The 24412-nt window shown below is 34.1% G+C and overlaps 3 protein-coding genes across 3 annotated transcripts; 2 read left to right on the top strand and 1 right to left on the bottom strand.

Annotated features, from left to right (window-relative positions):
• Positions 1–3207: 3207 nt before the first annotated feature.
• Positions 3208–7082, bottom strand: LOC134256510 (uncharacterized). Its single transcript, XM_062739147.1, has 2 exons — positions 3775–7082; positions 3208–3333 (listed from the first exon to the last, which is right to left on the bottom strand). The coding sequence occupies exon 1, from the start codon at positions 6763–6765 to the stop codon at positions 5389–5391; it is 1377 nt and encodes a 458-aa protein (XP_062595131.1). The 5' UTR covers positions 6766–7082; the 3' UTR covers positions 3208–3333; positions 3775–5388.
• Positions 7083–8741: 1659 nt separating this feature from the next.
• LOC134256505 (aldehyde dehydrogenase 1A1-like) lies at positions 8742–14555 on the top strand. The gene is made up of 14 exons (XM_062739142.1): positions 8742–8949; positions 10512–10616; positions 11167–11307; positions 11412–11538; positions 11736–11797; positions 11949–12077; positions 12274–12387; positions 12666–12768; positions 13039–13223; positions 13319–13483; positions 13643–13800; positions 13960–14034; positions 14187–14226; positions 14396–14555. Exons 1-14 carry the CDS (start codon positions 8899–8901, stop codon positions 14426–14428), a joined length of 1488 nt encoding a protein of 495 aa, XP_062595126.1. The 5' UTR covers positions 8742–8898; the 3' UTR covers positions 14429–14555.
• A 5436-nt stretch (positions 14556–19991) lies between these two features.
• On the top strand, positions 19992–24412 carry LOC134256524 (uncharacterized). The gene is made up of 2 exons (XM_062739183.1): positions 19992–20083; positions 21888–24412. Exon 2 carries the CDS (start codon positions 21923–21925, stop codon positions 24200–24202), a length of 2280 nt encoding a protein of 759 aa, XP_062595167.1. The 5' UTR covers positions 19992–20083; positions 21888–21922; the 3' UTR covers positions 24203–24412.

Below are 24412 nucleotides of genomic sequence, written 5' to 3'. Positions count from 1 at the left end.
CAAAGGTTGTCATAGCCAAGGGGTGGCAATGGGGATAAGCTTCCATTGTCTATAAAACGCTCCTTATGGTATGCGTCTCAAATAGCCTCTGACAACCAAGTCCAGCTCCTAGCCTGCTCGTGTGGCTTTCATCAAGTCCGGCGGAACTGCTACTACTGATAGGAGAAGGGTTTAAGAGTTACCTGGCGCCTGAAAACCAGTGCTTTGGGTCGATGGGGCTCATAAGTCTGGGAAAATACTGTATACAGGGAAATTTTCGCCTTATTTTATTTTCGCCCTGTTCAGCGTTAGGCGAATTAAAACGGTGCGAATTATAAGAGAACATAATTTCTTAAACAGAACCATGGCTGGGCGAATTTAGCACGGGGCAAACTTGTTCGCAAGTGTAAAAGGGCGAAAATAGCACGTACGGGGCGAAAATAACTATACAGTAGCTCATCTATGAAAAGGAAAACTTTAATTCCATACCTCCGCTGTCTTGCAGCCACATCCACTTGTAGGTAAGCATATGTGAAGGAAACACTAATGTAAAACCGAATGGGCAGACTGTGATCAATATCCAGGAAAGAAAATCATATAAAGGAAACTCCAAAATCAAACGACTTTTCCTCGAGGTTACCAGAGGTTTGCTTAGGGTCAACAACCCTGCCTATAAAACATCTAGTTACAAAAGCATCAACGACAAGCCAAAACCAACATAACTATGATGCTGTGCAATGAAAGCCGAAAGGAAACGGCAGAGCTGACTCCTTTTCTGACACCCAGGAAAAAGATCATATTTGCTACTTGGAACATCAGAACAATATATGAAGCAGATTAAGAATACTAGTAGCACAGGTAGCAAAGGAGATGAAGCACTATAACATTTGATTCCTAGGACAGAGTGAGACTAGGTGGCTACGGACAGGAAAGCTGAGGCTGACCACCAGGGAAACATTGTAATTCAGGACACACAGAGGAGGGAGTCCACCACATCAAAGGTGTAGGCCTGATGGAGGCACAACGTCTTCTTATTGGATGGGAACCTGTCAACTCCCGAATAATAACAGCCAAGTTAAACATCAAGAAAAGCAAGATCAAATTGAACATCATCCAATTTTTTGCCCCAACAAAAGACTATCCATGGAGGTACAACGTGGTTACAATGAAGTCACAGGAACACAAGGAATGGGCTACATGAATGAGAACGGGGAGATATTTGCACACCTATGCTCACTTAACCGGCTTGTAATAGGAGGAAGCATTTTTCCTCATATAAGGATTCAGAAGGCCACATGGCTATGGAGATCCCTGACCATGTGGATTATGGATAACCAGATTGATCACGTTTGCATCAACAAGACATTTCGAAGAGCATGGAAAGATGTCAGGGCGATTACAGGAGCAGACATTTCATCAGACCACCATCTGTTGATGACGGCAGTAAGACTAAGCCTCAAGAAATTCAACAGCATGACAAACAGGAGGACAAGGTACAACGTGAGTGTCCTCAAACCAAAGGAAGTGAAGACAGCATTCCATCTCTCCTTGTCAAACAGATTCCAGGATTGGTTCTCGTTTTGCAATTTTCTGCTACATTGCGAATTTATTGGAGGCATTTTGATATGGGACGAGGGCTTGTCCCGAGACACAGATTATTCTAACTATGTGACAAGCCATAGAACAATTTTTTTTAATTGTTTTTTTTTAACCTTGTAAAAATGAGCTAGTTGTTCTGATCGAAGCATGAACGTATCGTTTACTAATTATTGAATTAGTCATGCGCGGATTATTGAAATTTGCAAGGTAATTCATATGCTAAAGCAAGTAAAAAATTACCTTGTGTGTTCATTATCATACCACCCACCCACCCCCCGAAATAGGTTTTTGACGTTCGGGCCAGTCAAGTTTGACGTGCAAGTTACACAGGTCAGTGGCTAACACGTAAAACCCCCTTCATCCCCACTCCCACCCAGAGTAAAAAATTCTGGATCCACCTCAAGGACAGCGTGGCCTATTTTATATTCACCACTTCATGTTAACTGAAATAAGCTCATATCTTTATATTAGGCATAGACAATATAAGCCTATTTATGTAGATAATTTATTATCTAAACTAGAAAGAAACATGAGAAAGAAGCAGATATAAGAAAGACGGATTAAAGCATAGTATTAAGATGGGTTTAAACAGTATCGTGATATCCTTCGTTTCTGCTTTCTTCAAAACTCATTATTTAGTCCAGTAATTATATGAACAGTCCAATAATATGTTAGGAATGTACTCTGTTTTTTATGCGCCTGGATCGAAAGATCTGAGGCGTATGTCATGTTGTAAATTTTGTATTTACTGCCACCCGGTAAATTCAAAACTTTTAAATATATATTTTTGTTATTGATTTTAAATATTTTTAATTAATTCATTCATTTAATTTAAATACTGAAATTCACTTACAAGTTTATTATTTTTATAAATATCCACAACTTTATTAAAGTATAAATGATATTATTTTGAATTAAGGAGATATTGCAATAGTCATGATTATTTAAATGACATTTCCTATTTTTGTTTAGACACCTTTTTACTTGGATTTTTGCAAGTAAATTCCGAAACAGAAATAATCCCTTGATAAAACATTGTTCCTGACCATTCCTTTGTAATTTTGTAGCTTAGGCAAATAGGGTTAATTGATAACAAGGAAGATTCTGACACTTCTCAGGTAGATAAAGGGTGACACTTATATTTTACACAATCTTGGTTTTAGTCTTTGATCTATTAAGTTAGCTAACACTTATCAGATAATTAGGTGATAACTTTGAAACCATTTAGCCTTGTGATAATCCTTTACGTAATAATTAAATAGAGCTTTCGGATGTAAATTAGTTTTTCTATCACATGACCAAAATGTAGTTTTTTGATTGGATACCTGCTGGTCAGTCGGAATTTGGTATATGCGCTCGCGTCCTTTTTGTGGTCATTCCATTGCGAGCTCTGATTTACAATATACGTATCGACAAGCCTTATTCTGACTTTGTTTTATTATTTGCAGGTATGATACAATTTTTATATTATTTTTTCAAGTTACTTTGAAAAGATATTTGTTTTTATTGGTAATGATCTGAGTTTCATAATTCTTTTATTTACAATAATTTTTGCCATTTGAGAAATACTCTTATTGAACCTCTCAGGGATAATTTTATTGTTTTGTAAATAGAAAATGGTGTAGTAAACTTCTTAATAGTTTATGTTATGGTTGTTTGGGGAATTGGTACTCAAGATGGGGAATTAGCCGTTCCAATGGCTTTGCTTTGAAGGTGCAAGGGACACTAGTGGTCTTAGTGCACAAGTTGCAAATGCTGCAAATAATAAAACAAAGTCAGAATAAGGCTTGTCGATACGTATATTGTAAATCAGAGCTCGCAATGGAATGACAACATGTTAATATCAAACATATGACATGATATGACAAATCTTTACAATGAGACAATAATCATAAAAGGATTAACATAGCAGTTTCTGTGTCTCAATAGAAAAACAACATGTTCAATTAATTATTTAAAATTACATAACATATGTTTTAGTTTTCATCAGAATGTCATAATTGTCCAACTTTAACCAAAAATACTTTATCGGAAACCTTCTTTTTTATTGAACAGAACATATTTACAGACAATCGAACTACATCTAAAATTAGAACTGAACACAATCAGTAAACAAGTTTCTTCGACAGAGTGATAAACAATTATCTTTAAAGTGAACAGAATTATGGTAAATCGATTACAAATATAAACTTTTACCTTAAATACCATTTATTGTTAACAAATTCCATGATTTTGTACTCTCCCGAAAACATGTGCATAAAATGAAAATAGATCTTAACTTTTGTAACTTCCGGTACTAAAGAGTTCTATGGTAAATTTAGAAACAGCGCGAAATTCAAATACAGTAGTCTAACAAGAATTCAGTTTTGTCGAGAATATGATATAAAAACATCAGAATGCAATTGAAATAAAAAATGTGAATATAGAGGTGAAATAAACCATAAAAATTGACACCATTTTCTATTTACAAAACAATAAAATTATCCCTGAGAGGTTCAATAAGAGTATTTCTCAAATGGCAAAAATTATTGTAAATAAAAGAATTATGAAACTCAGATCATTACCAATAAAAACAAATATCTTTTCAAAGTAACTTGAAAAAATAATATAAAAATTGTATCATACCTGCAAATAATAAAACAAAGTCAGAATAAGGCTTGTCGATACGTATATTGTAAATCAGAGCTCGCAATGGAATGACCACAAAAAGGACGCGAGCGCATATACCAAATTCCGACTGACCAGCAGGTATCCAATCAAAAAACTACATTTTGGTCATGTGATAGAAAAACTAATTTACGATCTGTCCGAAAGCTCTATTTAATTATTACGTAAAGGATTATAGAAAAAGGAGGGCCGAATCACTCAAGGCTAAATGGTTTCAAAGTTATCACCTAATTATCTGATAAGTAAACTGTGAAAGAGCTAACTTAATAGATCAAAGACCATAAAATTGCCAAGATTGAGTAAAATATAAGTGTCACCCTTTGTCTACCTGGGAAGTGTCAGAATCTTCCTTGTTATCAATTAACCCTATTTGCCTAAGCTACAAAAAGGACAAAGGAATGGTCAAGAACAATGTTTTATCAAGGGATTATTTCCGTTTCAGAATTTGCTTGCAAAAATCCAAGTAAAAAGGTGTCTAAACAAAAATAGGAAATGTCATTTAAATAATCATGACTATTGCAATATCTCTTCTTAATTCAAAATAATATCATTTATACTTTAATAAAGTTGGTGTTAATTAGATATTTATAAAAATAATAAATGTCTTGTAAGTGAATTTGCAGTATTTAAATTAAATGAATGAATTAATTAAAAATATTTAAAATCAATAACAAAAATATATATTTAAAAGTTTTGAATTTACCGGGTGGCAGTAAATACAAAATTTACAACATGACAACTCCACCCTTCTCTGAATGGCTTTAGACCCTAAAGCCTATTTTGAAAAAAAAAGAAAAATATTATACACTGTAACATAAAGGAAAAAGTCTATTTCTATGGAAAATAAAAAGGTATATATATATACACATATATTTACAGAAAGTCAGGCATCAAAAGTATGCCATGAAAATGAATCAGTCCAGGTATTCTTAGATTGTAAAACATTCCAATACAAATTTCTGAACATACCTGGAAAAAGGAAAATAATGTCATGAAACATAGTAATGTGAAAAATTTGACATACACACAGACATAACACTCTCACAAATAAGCCATATGTTTCAAATCAGTAAGTTAGACTGCACAAAACATGGGAGAATGTGGCTAAAAGGTACACTGGGCCAATAAAAGTTGTTAAGAAATTTATGGGTCAATTTCTTGAGATGGATTTAGAGGTTTGAACATGCGTTGATGACCAATTAATACATATGCACAAAATGGTTGGTTTATGATGCGTTTGAGTGCATAATACTCTAAGTAAGAAATGCTAAATGAATCTTTAACTTTGATTGTTCTAGCATTGAGTTTGCTGGTAATTTGAAAATTTTCCCATTGTACAAACATTTTACATGATGGAAAAGATGAAACAGTTACATCCTCTACATTAACTCTAGAGATGTTCCAATAGGAGGGACACAAAGGCAAACGAACAATAGGGATCGTGACACAGTCACCTCCAGATGTAATTTCCAAATACAGAGTTGTACCTTTTTGACGTTTTCGAAGACAAATCAATAAAATAAGAATGATAATTAAAACAACAAAAACAATAATGCCTATGGCAACAGATGCTTGAATCCAACCAAATTCAGAGAAAAATGTGTTTTGTATTTCTGTATCAGTTTCAATTTTCTTGTCAAGATTTTCATAAATAAATGATGGTAATTCTGATTTCAGTGATTTTACAGAAACAACTCTTTGTAAAACAATTAATGCAGCTGCCAATTGCCTTAGCTTAATAATAAGTATGACACAAATAATAATAGATACAACTGTACCAGTTACTGTGACATATAACAATATTGACTTGGTATCAAAATAGTCTGAGTCTAGAAAAATTTGACCATCTAACAGTGGTTCTTCTAATGATTTGAATGCCACACTATCTTGTTTAGCAGCTTTTGCAATTTTCTTTAGACTTAAATGAAAAGTTCTATCATCAACCAAAACTTCAGAAAATGAATGGTTATAAATTTTCATCTGAGGTACAATTGAGTCAATTGGGTCAGGAAAAGTGGTGTCACCAAAGACTGATGCTAATTTAGAATTGTTGAAAAATTCCTGTAACAAAGCTAAATTGACAGGGTACAATATAGAAACATTTGTAAGTTGCTTTTGACAGTCTACCAATCTTGGTGTAAAAATCATTGATTCAGTTGAAATTGAACATTGACATGGGAGATCAAAAATACAAAATGTACACCCCTGTGACACTTTTTGGTAATTTGGACAGTCAACGTTTATATTTTTGACATTGTACAACAAAACTGAGGTAGGCGTCAATTCAATAAGGTTTGACTCTAACAGATTTGGAATAAATCTAAAATTGCACAGATTCTTAATCTGTTTCTTGTTGTTAAAGAACAGTGCTGTTATGCAGTTTGGGACAGTGGTAGGGATTAGTGGAATGTTAAAGTTGCACATAAGAGCTGCATGAGTTTTAGCACATTTTGAAAGTTGTTTCTGGTTAATAATGGCAAACTGATCATGACGACCAGACATTGCTAAATAGTCAGGCATATCTAGTAGTTGGGAGGCATGGTTAGAAGTGCTGTTAATGGGAACAGGGAGGGAAAGGATTTGGTAGAGTGTTAAGGGATTTGCATGCGAAGAAATTGGAAATCGAACAGTAAGGTAAAGTGATGACCCATGTCGTGCATATATAAAGTCAGCTTCCTTGTAGAATTGAGCTGGATGATTGAGAATAAGATAGAATTTGTTGTATTGCTTTGCAAGTTTGTGTTCAATTTGCCGAATGGTATGTTCTAAAATGGATTCTGGTAATAAAAATGGACTAAGTCTTCCTTGCACAAGATTTTCAATTGCATTTTGAAAATTAGCAAGTTGTCATGTTGTAAATTTTGTATTTACTGCCACCCGGTAAATTCAAAATTTACAACATGACACGTATATTGTTTTTGTCGTGTCTGTTTATCTGTTTGTCTGCAAACTTTAACCTTCGTCATAACTTTTAAACCATGAACGAAGGAGACTTTGGTATGCATACTCCACTAAATAAAGTCTTTCAAAAGACACCATGGTCAATGACCTTGTGACCTTGACTGTGATCTATATGCTAAAAATATTTTTTTCTGCAAAATTTAACCTTCGTCATAACTTTTGAACCAGAAAAGATAGAGACTTTATATTTGATATGCACACTACTGATAAAGCTCTTTTAAATGACACCAAGGTCAATGACCTTGTGACCTTGGCTGTGACCTATACGCTAATTATAGCTTTTTTGTCGGCAAACTTTAACCTTTGCCATAACTTTTGAACGAAGAAAGATAGAGACTTAATATTTGGCATAAATTAATTTCATAAGGTCAATGGCCTATCGACTGTGTCCTATATGCTAGAAATAGCTTTTTTGAACCTTCACCATAACTTTTGAACCATGAGAGATAGAGACTTCCTTTTTCGTATGCATACTTCACTAATCAAGTTCTTTCAAACGACAATGACCTTTTGACCTTGACTGTGACCTATATGCTAAAAATATGTTTATAACTTTGTTGCCGCCGGGCGCATAGTGTTTCACAAACACATCTTATTATTATTATTTAGTTATCAGATTATGCTAGGTAACTTTTGAATTGACTTAAGATTATTTGCCACGTATGTTCGATATCAAAAAAAAATTGTCAGGTTGTTTCAAGTTCATTTTATTTTTTCGTAGATATCTGACTCAGTATTGATATGGCAGCATGTTTGTGTAAATAAATGCATAACAGCCTTGGCAAATACAGGTCTGTTTCAAAATGATTTTTGAGCAGAATAAATGTCACAGATGCTTCGTGAAAATGCAAATTTCAATATTACTGAACACCAGGAGATATGTTCTCTTGTTTTATTTTCGTCCCTTTCGCCCTCGTTGCAAAAGGCTGCGAATTCAAAGCAGCCAGCAATAGACACTGAAAGACAAATAGAAAGATAGAGACAGACGGAGACTGACAGACATAAAGACAGACATTGACAGCCGGAAAGAGAAATAGATGGATGACAGAAAAGTAGGGATTGACAAACACACAGAGACAGAGGGGCTTGGACAACAATGATCCCAGTGATGGACAAACAAACAGACAAAGATATACACTACAAGGAGACAGACAATGACAATCAGAAAGACACAAAAACTAAGAGAGTCAAACATTGCCGGCGAAAAAGAAACATTTGTACACTTGTACATACTGATAGATATAGAGAACTGTCTGCCTTGATTTGAGATTCTGCGAGAGTGCTTCAAATACGTGAGTTACTACGTAAGCTGGTAAGCATTATATATTCATTCTTTTTTGAGTTATAATTGTGGATGATTCTGGTATGTCCTGTTCTTACATGGGCGTGCATTGTTTTGACTTATTGAGTTGGTGATGTATACTGGTTTTGGTGTACTTTATGGTTATTATTTTTTTTCCAGTTCACACAAGCAGTGTCAACTTGGTCAAAATTGTCAACATACCAACTGATCACGATTGGAGGCACATCCTTCTTTCTGTTTGTTATTGTATCATCTGGTCAGTCGTACACGCTTTCGATCTATCGTATATTGCCAGCAATATATACAGATATAGATAACAAAACCCGTCTAAGGTCCCCCACTCATACTGTCTGCCTGTGTCTGCATCTGTCAAGGATATTATTACCGACATGGAGCAATTTCCACAACCAATACGTAAACCTGAAATTAAATTTACGAAGGTAAGTATATTTTCTGGATTTTTAAAACTGTTCTTCAAACTGAAAAAAAAAATAATTCTATGACTCCATAGCGAATCTATGTTTAGACCACAATTTATTACTTCAGTTGTATAACTGTATGTTTACTTCACTGTAGAACCCGGCAGAGTCACGTTTAAATAGGTCAAAAAATAGAAATCGGCAAATTTTCACAGTTAATGAAGAAACGATAGATAAGTTCTTTAATAAAGAGATGTGCTGTACACATATCTTATTCTGCACACATGCATATATAAAATTAAATTTTAAATTATTTTAAAAAGAAACAAGCTTATGATCAATATATACCGGTATATTGAAATGCAATAATATAGAATTACAGATCTCTATCTTCTCTAAAATAAATAAAAATAAAATAATTACACAGAATGATACAAAAGAAAAAAAAAGACAGAAAAAATGCAAAGCGATCCCTCAAAATTAGCAGAACCAATAAAATGGTCTAACTTGGATGATATTTATGTCCCCGTAATCGAAAATTCGGGGGTATATAGTTTTTTGTCGTGTCCGTCCGTCTGTCTGTTTGTCTGTCTTTACAGTATTTCTATCTGTATGTCTGTTTGTCCGCAAAAATTAACCTCGGGCATAACTTTTTGATTTAGTAGAGTTATGAATTTTATATTTTGACTTTGACCTTGGAGTTTGACACACTTTTGCACACAAAAAATCCATAAAATTACTTTGGTCATAACTATTGAACGGTAGATACTAGGACTTTAATACTTAATTTCAACAATATTTTATTCAATGATGTTAATGTGAATAGGATTGGGCAGCAGATTCAGCGTATTCTAGCCCTCTCCCTATAATTAATACTTTAATACTTCATACATATGTCCTTTGTTACAGGACCTTTCATTGGATACCAACAACTTTTGACCTTGACCTCGGAGATTTACGTACTTTAAAAAACTTTAACCTCGGCCATAATCTCGGCTTCACATATTTATCCTTGTGAGATGACCTTTCACTGCATGCCTAGAACTTTGACCCTTTGACCATCTTTTTAAAAACAATCCTTGACCATAACTTTTGAAGGATTAGGGCTTCATACTTCAGAAACATACTTGAGAAAAGACCTTTCATTGGATACCAACAACTTTTACCTACCTTTAAAAAAAACTTTGGCCATAACTTTTGAGCGAGTAGGTTAGCGCTTTCATATTTCACATATGTAATTATTGTGATAAGACCTTTCTTTAGAAAACAACAGCGTTGACCATCTGACCTTGACCCTGGCGTTTGACTTACCTTTCAAAAACTTATCAATGGCCATAACGTTTGATCAGGTGGTGCTAGGGATTTCCTATTTCACAATTGCACTTCTTGTGAGAATACCTTCCTTTGGATACCAACACATTTAATTTACATTTAACAAAAGTTTAATCTTCGCTATGTTGCCATGCATACGGAGGCCTCAGTGTTTCAGAAACACATCTTGTTCTACTCATTACAAAAGAAAGAAAAAAACATATATATACAAAAATATTCTATATAATAAAGGTGTATTTTTATGGTTTCAGCTGTTCATCAATAACGAGTTTGTAGATTCTGTTAGCGGAAAGACATTCTCTACCATCAACCCGGTCAACGGAGAGAAAATCTGTGACGTCACCGAGGGCGACAAGGTAATATCTCAAGGCCACATAGAGATACTCTTTAACGTGAAATGTGAAGACATGATAAACAGTAATCACGATTTAAAAACTACAATGAAAAGGTACAATAATACCAATGATGCTTGTTTTTAAAATATTCATAATGGAAAAGTTAAGGTTTTTTGTCAATGGAGGGGGATGTCTTTATATCATCTTTGATTTAAGGTTATTTATACCATTTTCTAATGCTTTGAGGCAAAGTTTTCTTCAATGTCTGCCTTTGTATAGCAACCGGACCTAATTAGGATCATTTTTATTTTGTTACTCGAGATCTTGAAGGAAAAATCTAGAATAACATATATTTGTATTTTACATTTGATAAAAAAATAATGTGAAAGCCAAGTCTGTTGCTACCAAGACTTTTCTGTCTGCCATATACCGGGTACGCCGTCTTTGCAAGCCAAGCCTTTTTGCTTTGCAGAAAGCTCAGGGTAGGTACCAAAAAGTCATGGTTTGCAAAGATGAAAACAGACGTACAGTTGAAAATTTTCTTGTTCATCAACTTTCCCGTCGTTTTTAGGCAGATGTAGACAAAGCGGTCGAGGCTGCAAAAGTAGCTTTCAAACTTGGATCAGCATGGCGGCGTATGGATGCAAGCAAAAGAGGTGCTCTGATCTACAAAATCGCACAGCTCATGGAGAGAGATGCACAGTATTTGGGAGTAGGCTTTTATTATTATACCCACTATAGAGGAAACCTTCATTCCTTAAAAAATATGCATTTGCTATATATAGGCGTATATTTGAAGTCCGTTTTTGCTTACAGAGTCTTGAGACGTATGATAACGGAAAACCCTATATGAACGCTTACGGCGAGATGCTATTCTCAGCAAACATATTGAAATATTTTGCCGGTTGCGCCGATAAAGTTGGAGGGAAGACAATACCTGTTGGTATGGATGCTCATCAGTTATTCATATTTTTGCTCACATATGAAAAAATAGATTTCTGCTTTGACATTAAAAATTGGCCGATGAATAGAGGGAACCGGTTCTCAGAGTAACGGTTTGGAGAAGTATCACTGTATATTGATCAGAATCCAAAAAGTCAAGAATATTTTTTCCAAGTATGGTTACCTTTATTTTTACAGATGGAGATTTTATGTGTTACACAAGACATGAACCTGTAGGCATCTGTGGAGCAGTTATTCCGGTATGAAACCGTGCTTTAGAGTAATCATTTACAGTACAACCATTGCATTTCTTCAAGCTTATCTTATAGATGGCCCAACAACAAAGTCACAGTAAAATGATTACAAAGAAGTACTTACTGATAAAACATCTAAGAAACAATTCACTTACAGTGGAACTACCCGGTGGCCATGTTTGCCCTGAAGCTGGCCCCTGCCTTGGCCTGTGGCAACGTGATCGTGTTCAAACCGGCAGAGCAAACGCCACTAACGGCTCTCTACATGGCCTCCCTCTGTAAAGAGGTAAGGCTGAATATATAGTGTACATTAAAAAACAAACTCTAATTCTTTTTTATCAGAAACAAAGACATACTAGTAAATTGATAGATTTTATCTTTGATTTCCATAGTGTATGAAGCTCACCTGAAATGCTTAAACTGAAAGGGGGGTGGCATAGAATACTAGTATCTTTTGGAGATATGTGATATGTTTTTGGTAGGCTGGAGTTCCTCCTGGCGTTGTTAATGTTGTCAATGGTTACGGTCCTACTGCTGGTGCCGCTATCACTGGACACCCAGAGGTGGACAAGATCGCCTTCACTGGATCAACAGAGGTGGGGCAGTCCGATATTTCTATATTTCATCATTTCATTTGGAAATTTGTGTGTTTTGCACAACAAAGGATTTTAACACTGTCGTACATGTATGGAACAAGGGAAACTAAAGACATCTTTGAATTTTTATATTGAGGTTAAAATACATAAAGAAAAATGTTTCGAATTTTCAACTCACTTCGGCATATCAATAGTTATTGAGATATTCATGCTCAAGATACTGAAATCAACTGTATGTAGTTTTAACGCTTTTAGTAAAGTTTTTTCCCGTCTGTCAGGTTGGGCAGATTATACTGCAGGCATCAGGCGCCACGAATATCAAACGCACAACATTGGAACTTGGAGGGAAAAGTCCAAACGTCATCATGGACGATGCTGATCGTTCGTACACATTCTTTTTTAAAATAAAATAACAATAATGACTTCATTAACCGTATGAAAACATATGCTTCTTGGTAATGTCTCCTGAAATGATTAACCTGACTTTATTTTTTTTCATCAATAAAAAAATTGAAGCGTGTATACTATTTTTAAATAATATTGTGCCATGGAATTTTATTTAATCCAAATACTATAGGAACTCATTCTTCATGTTCTTAGCAAATAAAATAACTCAGTAATTGGCAATCATTTATTTTCTCCCTTTCCTAGTTGAGTCGGCCGTAGCATGGTCCCATGAAGCCGTGATGACCAACATGGGTCAGTGCTGCGTTGCCGGAAGCAGAACCTTCGTCCATGAGAAAATTTACGATCAGTTTGTGGCTAAAAGCAAAGAAATGGCAGAGAAGAGGACATACGGAGATCCTTTTGAGTTTTCTACAAAAAATGGACCACAGGTACACGGTGCATCATGTCTCTAATTATAACTTCATTAAAGTCACGTGATATGGAACAAAATATGGCAAAAATATACTCATCTCTCCTGATGTAGGTTGATAAAGACCAGTACCAGAAGATTCTAGAGTTGATCGAGTCTGGCAAGAAGGAGGGGGCTAAACTAGAGTGCGGGGGAGAAGCTGCGGGGGGTAAAGGATTCTTCATCAAGCCCACGGTCTTCTCGGGGGTAACGGACAACATGAGGATAGCCAGGGAAGAGGTATACTCATGATTATTGGAGTGCTTTGTTAACAAAATTCATTCGTAAGGAAACAATCTTACAGTATGTATTTTTAAAGACAGATTTTGCAAATTGTAATTCAAAAGTTCGTTCCTTTAGAAGTGAACACTTCAATACATTATCGATCTGAATTTTTAGATTTTTGGACCAGTTCAACAAATCTTTAAGTTCAGTACACTGGATGAAGTAATTGAGCGAGCCAATGACACACATTATGGTCTGGGGGCCGCCATATTTACCAGAAGTATTGATACCGCCATGATGTTTGTACAGGGGGTCAGAGCGGGGACTGTTTGGTATGGACTGTATTCTGTACTGTGAATTACGGAGTATAAAGAGTAGAACCTAGTCTATTACACCTTGGCTGTTGTAATGTATATAAACCTTGTGAAATATAATTGTTAACTTTTTTATTCCGTATCTTAACTATGTTTGCTTTTTACCTATGTTTGCAGGGTAAACTGTTACAATGCCCCAAATTACCACGCTCCATTTGGAGGATTCAAAATGTCTGGCATTGGAAGGGAGATGTGAGTTTGTTCCCAGAGTATTTATTCCCTAAAAAAACTTTTTAAAAATATTTTCATTTCCCAAGGAGCATTATGAATTATCCTTCACGAAGCATTCAAATTAAATAATTCAGAATGATGTTAAATCCAAGTACCACCTTCTTTACTTTCAGGGGTGAATACAACCTAAGCCAATATCAGGAAGTCAAAACGGTAACATTGTACCTCATTTTCTTCATAAATAATGATGTATAATTTTTAAATAGTAATTATATCTCTTTAAAGAAAATCAAATTTCAAAAATTTGTTGGGTATGTGTGAGAATATATCTCATTCAATAGTACCACTGATTGGCTAAAATTTGGACTCTCTTTTCTTTTAGGTCATGATAAAGATTCCCCAGAAGAATTCTTAAAAAAAAGACTTTTCAACTTTATACGCTCAAGTGGCCAGAATCAATATTTTATTTTCATCCAAATATAGAAGTCAATTTGTTTGTTTTCTGTATAATTATGAAATCAATTACAAGAACGATTAACTTTCCTCTGATTATTTTTCAAAATAGTACAAGGAAGTCATGATATAAACATGTATATCAATTGTTTATAATTGAAAGCAGTGGTGTATTTTAAAAAAAATATATATATATATAACGAATTTTTGGGCGATGATCTCTGTTACATATTCCTTATTGTATTTATTTATCATCTTCATATAAACATTAAGGACATACGCAAGGTACCTTACCTACTGATAATTTTTCAAGATATTCCAAATTTAAACTTATCATACTATTACATTTTTTAATACAAAACATAGGTAATCAGAGATTATATAGAGCTCACCTCAACGAATGTTGTCTTTAAGTAAGGCAAAGTCACACAATTACTCAACAAAAAGTGTACATCCAAAAATGCAAAGTTTATGAAATTTTGATCTGATACTTTGGAATAGACCTATATAAAAACTTCAAACTAGTTCTTCATCACAAAAATGTGATCAAAATCCAGAATCTGAAGCAAGTTTAAGAGTTTTCATTCCTTAATTGATGCATCATTTTGGCAAGTTTGGTTTATTTAAGCCTTATAGTTTGTTGGTGATAGACCTGCACCCATAACTTTTACCTGGTCCATTATCTGGAAAATGTATTTCGAATTCAGCATCCGGAGCAAATCCATTAGTATGCATCCTAAGATGTATCATCCATGCGAGTTTGCACAACATAGGGTTAATAGTTACTTAGAAATGAAACCTGCATAAAAATTTAACCTCTTCACTCATCCAGAAAAAAATGTAGGTCAGATTCAGCATCTGAAGCTAGCCTGGTAGAATGCAACCTTAGATGTATCATCCATGCAAGTCTGGTCATTAGAGAGCTCATAGTTACTTGGACATGAATCCTGCATCAAAAACTTTAACCTGTTCACTAATCCAGAAAAGATAGGTCAGATTCAGCGTCCGAAGCAAGTCCTGATAGTATGCATCCTTAGATGAATCATCCATGCAAGTTTGGTCATTATAGGGCTCATTGTATCTTGGAAGTGAACCCTGCACCAAAAACTTTAACCTGTTCACTCAACCAGAAAAAGTAGGTCAGATTCAGCATCTGAAGCAAGTCTGGTAGTGTACATCCTTAGATGTAATCATCCATGTAAGTTTGGTCAACATAGGGCTTATAGTTACTCGGAAATGAGACCTGCACCAAAAACATTAACCTGTTCACTTAACTGGAAAAAGTAGGTCAGATTCAGCATCTGAAGCAAGTCTGGTAGTGTACATCCTTAGATGTAATCATCCATGTAAGTTTCGTCAACATAGTGCTTATAGTTCCTTGGAAATGAGATCTACACCAAAAATGTTAACCTGCTCCAAAAACATTAACCTGGTCATTCCTTTGCTGAAATTGCAGCATCTGAAACTTTGACTTGTGCAATGAAACACATTAGAAGCATCTTCCATGCATGTCTAATCAATATAGGACATAGAAGTACTTAAAAAGAAAACTGCTCCAAAAAACTTAACCTTAACCCGGGACGCCGACACCGACGCCGAGGGTATTACATAAGCTCCCCCAACTTTGTTGAGGTGAGCTAAAAATCAGCATGTGTCCAGGGGTTTTTGAAAAGATATCAAATGAAAATTTTTGCACATTTTAAAGAAAAATGTACAAAAATTACAAGACAATAATTCCAGATTTTTTGTCATCAAAATTTGTTTTAGAAGAGGTGTACTATTCCATATATAGACATTAAAAGTATTGCACACAGGTCCATCATTTAGTGGAACTCTTCAGCTCCAGGGAAGAACCGAATCAAGTTCAAACTACGTTGCGTATGACCTTAATGAGACAAAAAAATGGATTCTCAAATTTCAAACAACCAATTTGCACAGGGTGTTTTCCACTACATTTGATTAAATAATCTTTTAATCTATTTAATGAAGGCTCACTCAAATACAGGGAAGGGGCTAATATTTATAACCGTCTGAGTAAGGCATTGCTTTAAATAGCCCCCCCCCCCCCCCCCCCGATATTTAAATAACTAGATTAAAACTTGTTAATGATATTTGGAAAAGGAATTTATAGATAATAAATAAAGGTCATTGAAAAAGAACTAAGGTTCGAGTGGCGCATATTTTTTAATTATATAATTTATGAATTCATTCAACTTGTACTTTACAAGTGATTCACTTACTAGTATTTTGAATAAATAATGTACGTAGACATTCAACTTGCACTTTACGAAAGAAATAAGAACGAGAAAAAATATGTGTCGTTATACATAAATATGTGGAGCATGGTGTTGCAGATTTCAATAAAACAATTCTTTTAAATGATAGAAAGTTATTTCGCCCTCAATTGAAGGATCATTATGCTGATTTTTAAAATTATTTTAAATGCTTCTCTGGGTATATTCAAAGCAACTTGAAAATTAAGAGTCTAGTTATGTTTTTTTATTGAGAAAAAATTGCAGCCCAGTGAAATAAATCTGAACTGCAATTATTCGTAATGTTTAAGCTTATGTGTTCAAAATAATCTGTCGTTAACCAAGATCAAGCCTCCACCCCACCCCCTTTAATTACGCCAACAAAGACGGCTTGATATTTGTAAAAGACACCCCCCGATTCTCAACCTTTTTTTAATGATCTTTTTTTTTAAAGAAATGGTTAATTAAATAAGTGAATGGAAAAATGATGAGTTTCATAAAAATAATGGTATCACTAAGATCTATTTAGATTTTATCTTAGTAAAGACACCATTCATAATCCGGGTCCTGATAGGGAGCAATATATGAATTTTAAACAAAGTTTTATCTAATTTATCTAAGTTTTAATTGAAGTGAAACTAAGATCAATTCCTTTTACCACGTCGTCGATATATCAATGCCGAGTTGAAGGCCAACAGCAAATGTTTTCTTCTTCTCATAAAGAAGTGTTTAAATAAATTATACTTCATCTGAATACAAAAATAGGTCTGCTAATAACGGGGCACGATGGAAACCCACGGGAATTCAAACGGATTGTTGGAAAGAAGATATGGTCCCGGGATCATGAAACAGACTTAGACTTAAGTCAAAATTTCAATTATCTATAAAATCTTTAAAACTTGTTAAAAGGAACTCATAATTTGCATACAATAGCAGAGTGATGATACAAAATCGGAAGGCATTTTCATTTTGGGCTGCTTGACCTCTAAAAAAAATTCAGCATCTAAGGCATTTTTTGACTTAAGCTTAAGATGCTTCATGATCCCGGGGCATGGTCTCCAAAAACTACATATAGGTATTGACAATCAGCAGAAACTTTTTAATATCAAGTACAGAGTACCTGGGTGTACAGTCAGAATGTTTGTAACATACATTTTCAACGACATTTGAAGGATGTATTTTTGTGGCTTCAGAAAAAAATATATTTAGCATAGAAAAAACTTTTTTTCCTATAAATTATAAAAAAAAAAGATGTTCATACACCTTTAGCTGAAAATGATCAATAGTCTAACTTGAAAATTCTATAATAATTTTTTTAAAATTAGTCAACTATATTTTTTGGCAGGATATATTCGAAATAAAAATTAATCAGACAAATAGCAAAAATGAAAACACAAATCAAACACGAACATACAATCTTCATGCATTCATGTATATATGGTTTCTTTACATTTCTATGTTAAATGTTGTTCACTTCTCAGGTCTATCAAAGTTTACCCAGTCATATTTGATTGATTTTAAATTTTTTGTACAAAAATAGCCCTGCTATGAGGAAACCAGTGTTCAACACGAAAAAACTCACAATCAGAACAAGAGAGTCGATTTCTTTAGAAATAAAGGGAGCTCTCGTAGTTTGTTGTTGGGAAGACGACGTGTTCGATGTGTTTTTCGAAGACGACGAAGATCCTTCCTGGATTTCTGTCGATGAAATACTAGTATTTGACGTGAAGTCTGTTTTTGGAGCAAATCTTTGGGCATCAGAATGGTGTACGCCTTGAAATAATATAATTGGTGGTGAATATAATCTGATATTTACCTGATAAATATCAATATTGACCGAGACGAAGCGAAATAAAGCGAATGCTCTTTGTTTGATAAATTATTCTCAGTGACAAAAATTTAAAGAGTTAAACAATGTTTTTATCATAAAAAAAATATATACTTTGTCTCCAGTGTGAGATCATCCTCTTGTCTTTTACAAATGTAATCAAAAATTTTGAATAATTGTATGACTTTTATTTAGATTGGAAATGAGTACAAGACATTATTTTTCGTATTATTCATAAAAGTAAGTGAGAGAAATACAATGTACATACCCAAAATCATAACATATATTGTAACAGAAATGTATTGTAGTAGGATTCGGTTGTTCCTCGCCATAATAATCCTTGATAAGTTCTAGTTCATTCAATATTTCAGACGCTTCTCAGCATGTTTCCTTCCTTCGTTCAAAGAAAAATTAAGTTAAGACCGTGAAATAAGAGATTCTAATGAAATTTTAACATAATTCAAAGTTTAATTACACGTAAATTTTGATGAAAGGTGCAGTTTCCTGGCTGATTTTAAAGGGCTTCAAATTATTGTCGTGCAGTCTAAATTTAGTTTTTAAATGTAGCAAGTTTATTAAAAAATAAAAAGTGATAATTTCACCCTCTCACACTTAAGTGCGAAAGTGCAAATAAACGTGCAAAAGTGCAAATAAGCGGGTGGCAACTATTATACTTATACACGTCCAACAACATGACTAAACTATGCAGGCGTGTTTTAAAAAAATTGACACTTAGACGACATTTTGAAAAATACAGGTTAAACACTAAATCTGTATTGGGTAAGTGGGAATAGGGTGCAGGCAGAGGACAGAATTAAATTGTATTGTCAAATTTTTAGAATAAATATTTTGAATTTTTTGTGATGTATTTTCTGTTCCATTACGAAGATATTTTTGTTTAAAATAAGTTATTCCAAACAGTAAACCAACTGTAATTCTCGTGCTAAAAATATTCGCGACCTTCTTTTTGCAAATATTTCTCGTCGCGAACATATCAATATATTGAGATTTTATGTATAATGGTTTTTTTTTCTATTCGTGAAAATTGATAGTCGCGGATAAAACGAATTTCAGGCAGAGAATTCGCGATTAAAAGACGGCGAGAATAAAAATTGGTTTACATTCAGTATTCATTTTAATACCTTTTATTTCTGATTTCTGTTTCTGACCTTTTCTAATAGATCTAATCATAATCATTATAGAGCGACACAAAAACACAACGCTCCGTGAAGTATTTCATGAAACCAAACTTAAGAAAATATCAAACAAAACAAATAAAATTTATTAAAATGCGAATAACTTACTTATAATAGTTATATATAGTTTTACCATCTCCGCTTATAATGTTATATACGTCTCGCAGCTGTTACAGAATGGTGCATTTCTGATTTTTATTACGTCATCAGTTTGTTCATTGTGACGACATAAATAAGATGTGAAAAGATGCACATGACTGTAGTCATCAAGTTATAGTGCAACAGATTCAAAACCAAGCAAAGACAGGGTCTTTGATACTATACTCAAAGTAAAAACTCAGGTAAGTACTATACAGTAGTGCTTAGATCACTTTCTAATTGTTATACTTTAAACATATTTTATTGAGTATAATTCAATCAGGATTGGGCAACAGGCAATGCCTATGTACACCCATTTTTAAGGTCAAGATCTTGTAAATTTTTTTGCTAGATACATTGTGACGTCATAATCAATTTCAACTTATTATACGGCTCTTATCAAGTAATATTATTATCTAAGATGAAAAAAACATATTTTATGGAATTCAGTTTGAAATAATTTTGTATCTATTTACAAACCATCTAAATACCTATTTTCGAATGAATAATTTTTTTAAGAGGCTAAAAATATACCGGTATATTAAGTAATGTTTACTGAGAGACTGTATATAGGCAATCTGGATACATTTCCTTTGTCTAATATGAAAAAAAATTCCATATTCATGACTGGTTTTCTTAATATTTCTTTGAACATGACGGGTCCGCGCTGTTTACCTTTCCCTGTACAGTAAAATTCATTTAATGCGAACACGGATAGAGCGAATTCACGAATATAGCAAAGTTTTTCGGGGTTCCCAGCAAAATTCTAAAGAAATCTTTGTTAAATTTTACGGTTATAATGAACTCTACAGCGATCTACAGCTTGTTTGATCAAGCTATGGTTACAACACCTTTAAAGAAATGTATTCTAAAATTTGAAAAAAAAAAATGTCTAAACATTTTATTTACTATAGATTTTGACCTTTCAAGGATACTTTGATAAGAGAGGCTCTATAAAACGATTATTCAAAAAGACCATTTTTCAAATTCTGCCCCGCGCAAGATATGCGGTGTCCTTTTTTAATTATATATATAAACAAGTTCTTTGAAGAAACACATATACATGAAAGAAAAATAATATATGAATGGGCAAAACGTTTTAAGAATATAATACGCACTAAATTAAGACAGTGTTGTGTTCTTAATAAAGCGGAGAAACAAAATATAACCTCTCCCCCAAATTTTCTTTTAGCCAAAATTTAAAGACATGCAAAAATATCAAACCCAAGAATGAAACATATTTAGATGACTAACACCATTCTTTTAGTTAATCAGCAAACTATAATTGGCACTCATCTCTTATTGCTAATTTTAAGAAATGAATAAAATTTTTAACCAAGATTTCTGTAGTGTCCAAAAATTTATTTAAGAATCAGATAAGTTCTAATTTAAAATATTTGCCTTTCAATTCATATTTTGTGTAAAGAATGTGGGGTAAATCAAATTCCTTATTAAATAAAATATTTTCCTTGTTCGGCAAACATCAAAAATAGTGTACTAGTATATGAACATTAGAGAATACATTATAGTATGTGTCTTTAATACATACGTATATCTCATATACACATAACACACACATACATGTGTGACTTGCCTTGACCATCACAACGTATACATTGTGTTTGTACGGGAAGGAATAAATATGTATTAAATTGAAAAAAACGTGTATCCAATCCAAACAAAATATGTTCAAATCAAACCATATGTAACATAAATTTGCGTTTTGAATCTTTTTTTTAAATTATACATCAAATTTAAATATTTTATGAAAGTAAAACGTACTGCATGATCTTAAAAAGGGTGTTTTAGTGATTCAATATAATTTTTCAGTATGTGTCACTTAAGTAAAAAATTCATAAATATTAACCTATTGACCTAACTTTGGTTTCTTCGTGGTAGAAAATTCGTATCAATTCATGAAAAACGTGATTCTAAAAAGATCGAATTCCGGGTACCTGATATTTCTTTTGTAGATTAATGCATTATTATATTTTCACAATGTTTCAGTGTTATTGTCTATCAGCTGAACACACGTTATCAAAATGGATACACCAAAGGAGGAGAAAAGTATCCCAAACTTCAGTGAATTTCAATTTTCCTCCCTAAATTCAGTGAGTGATAAGCCAGTGCAAATATCAAAACCCCAGCCTTTCAATGATATCTATTTACCAGACCATAAGTATGATAAAATTACAGCAGGATCCTTAAATATTAGCGAGGCCCAATTAAATTGCGAACCAGGGTCAGTCATGAATGAAAATTGTTCTTCTTTAAGAACGTTTACAGGCAAGCCAGCGTCTGAGATCATCCCCTCAAATTGTGAAACCAAATGCAGTAATAACATTTTGAGTTGGGAAATTCTTCCTAATATTGGTTCGATGAAACATACGACCGGAAATCGAAATTCTCAGGAATTGAGTTCAGGCTGCTTTTCAGCAGAAGTCAAGACCGGAAGACCTGATACACCTCTGCAACCGAGACCGTTGAATACTTTGTCTGCCAGTTCAAAGAGACGTAGATCTTCTCCGGACAAGAAGGCAGAAAGTCGTCCAACAGAAGGGATGAACGAAAGAAAATCTAATGAATGTCACACGGTTTCACCTAAAGAAAACTGTAACATCTCGAGGGGTATCAACAGTCAACTGGCAGTTCCCCGCGAAATTTTGGCCGATGAGATACTGTTACATGATCGTCTGTCCAGTGCAGATAATTTCGACCTGAAATCATCAAGTTCCGTGGGCCAAGATTCTTTAAGCAGTCAAGAGAGCATGAGTTCGAGAAAAGGAAACGGCTGGCAGAACAAATGTGCTCACTCAAGAACCAACAAAAGTCCTCTGTGTGGATTATCCACAGCAACAACACTATCGCCCACGATGTACAGTAACATACGAGCATGCCCCTCCACTTTTACGAGTGATCCCCGGTGTGTTAAATCTTGCAGTGATCTGTTCATTAACAGTAATGATTCACAAGAAATCAGTCTCACCGATGATGATTTTGAGAAAGATGAGAATGGAACTTCAGTAAACTTCAACATTCATCAACATAATAACCTGAATCAACACCTGTCCCATCCCATCAAGAAAAATGTCACCAAAATATCATCCACCGATACAAAACCAGTAAAGACGTGTCTTGAAAACACAGAAAAGAATACGACTCACTCTAAAAATTTCGAAGAAGTGCAAATACCCATGGTCAAAGAAATAAAGAGTGGCGAGCAGACTGAGCCTCAACCTAAAAAGAATAATATCCAAGAATACAAAGAAATGAAGAAAATTAAGAAGACAGCCAATTCTAACAACTCACTGGAGCTGCGCAAAGCCTACGATGTAAAACAGAGAGCTGAAATCAAAAACCTTACTGGTCTGAAATTGAAGAAACCCCAAAATAAAATGAATATCAAACGTAAAAGAATCATTTTTAAAAAGTCTTGTGAATATGAAAAGGGCATACAAAGAGAAAATGATAAAATAGTTTTCTCTGGAGAAGTAAGCAAACACAGGAAGAAAAAACAATTTGTAGTCGATTACACGAAAGAGAACCTAGCGATCTATAGCACTCCCGGAAAGACTCTGTTTGTTAAACTAGAATCTGAAATAAATCACCTTCCTATTGATAATACCAAAAGAATGTATGAGTTGGGAAAGATGAGTCAGACAAGAATTATATTACATCAGGAGGAAAATACTGGCCACGAATATGAGGATGATTATGAGAACGACGAGGATGATCCAACTTCCAATCTTGGTGCTGAGCTCTTCGATTTGAGAAATAACATCAGTCTTTTAGATTCTAGGACTACAAATCGGGAAGCATGTCGCATGGTTGAGAACAGAAGCAGCTATGTGGAAATGGATCGTCAATTAAAAGCTTCATTGGGAATTAGAAAAGAAGTTTCCGCTCAGGCTACCGTTTTTAACGATGATCAGACAACTTCCGAACAGTTTCTATGTGCAACAGCAGCAAAAACTTACGCTTATTCCACAAACCCAGGTCAATCGGTATCTTATTCAGGGTATGTGAGTCTTCCACCAATAGAAATGAACAATTTTGTAGTACAAAGAATTCCCAAGCATTCATTCTCACAAAACAAAACCGGAGGTTTGGCGAAAAATGTTCTGTCTTCACGAAATAAAGCAACGGAGACTTCTCGCAGAAATTTGAGTCAGCGCCATTGGTCTGCTCAAAGTGAAACAAAAGGGATTCAAAAATCATCCATATCTTTGCCCAGTGTAAAGAAGCCAGCTCCCAAATACGACATCGATATCCTGGAGACCCGAGCGAAGGCCCCGTCCTTTGATACCCACTTGGATGGGTAACTTCCGGGTCGATTTCAAAATAAATAGTTATTATTTTTAGGAATTATAAAAGTTAATGTTTGAATCAGCACTGTACAAAAACAATTAACGGGGTGGAAAAAAAGTTATTACCATTTAATTGTCATAAAAGACTTGTTTTCACGCAACGTAAGAACTGCCATCAACTACAATTTTCACTCACAATTAAAATGTAAAAATCAGAGAATTTCA

This window comes from Saccostrea cucullata, unplaced genomic scaffold (assembly GCF_032062105.1).
Source record: "Saccostrea cucullata isolate Sc308-1 unplaced genomic scaffold, CSIRO_AGI_Scuc_v1 ctg90, whole genome shotgun sequence".
Taxonomy (NCBI): domain Eukaryota; kingdom Metazoa; phylum Mollusca; class Bivalvia; order Ostreida; family Ostreidae; genus Saccostrea; species Saccostrea cuccullata.
The sequence above is the reverse complement of the archived record's forward strand: the minus strand, read 5'-3'. Positions and strand labels throughout refer to the sequence as shown.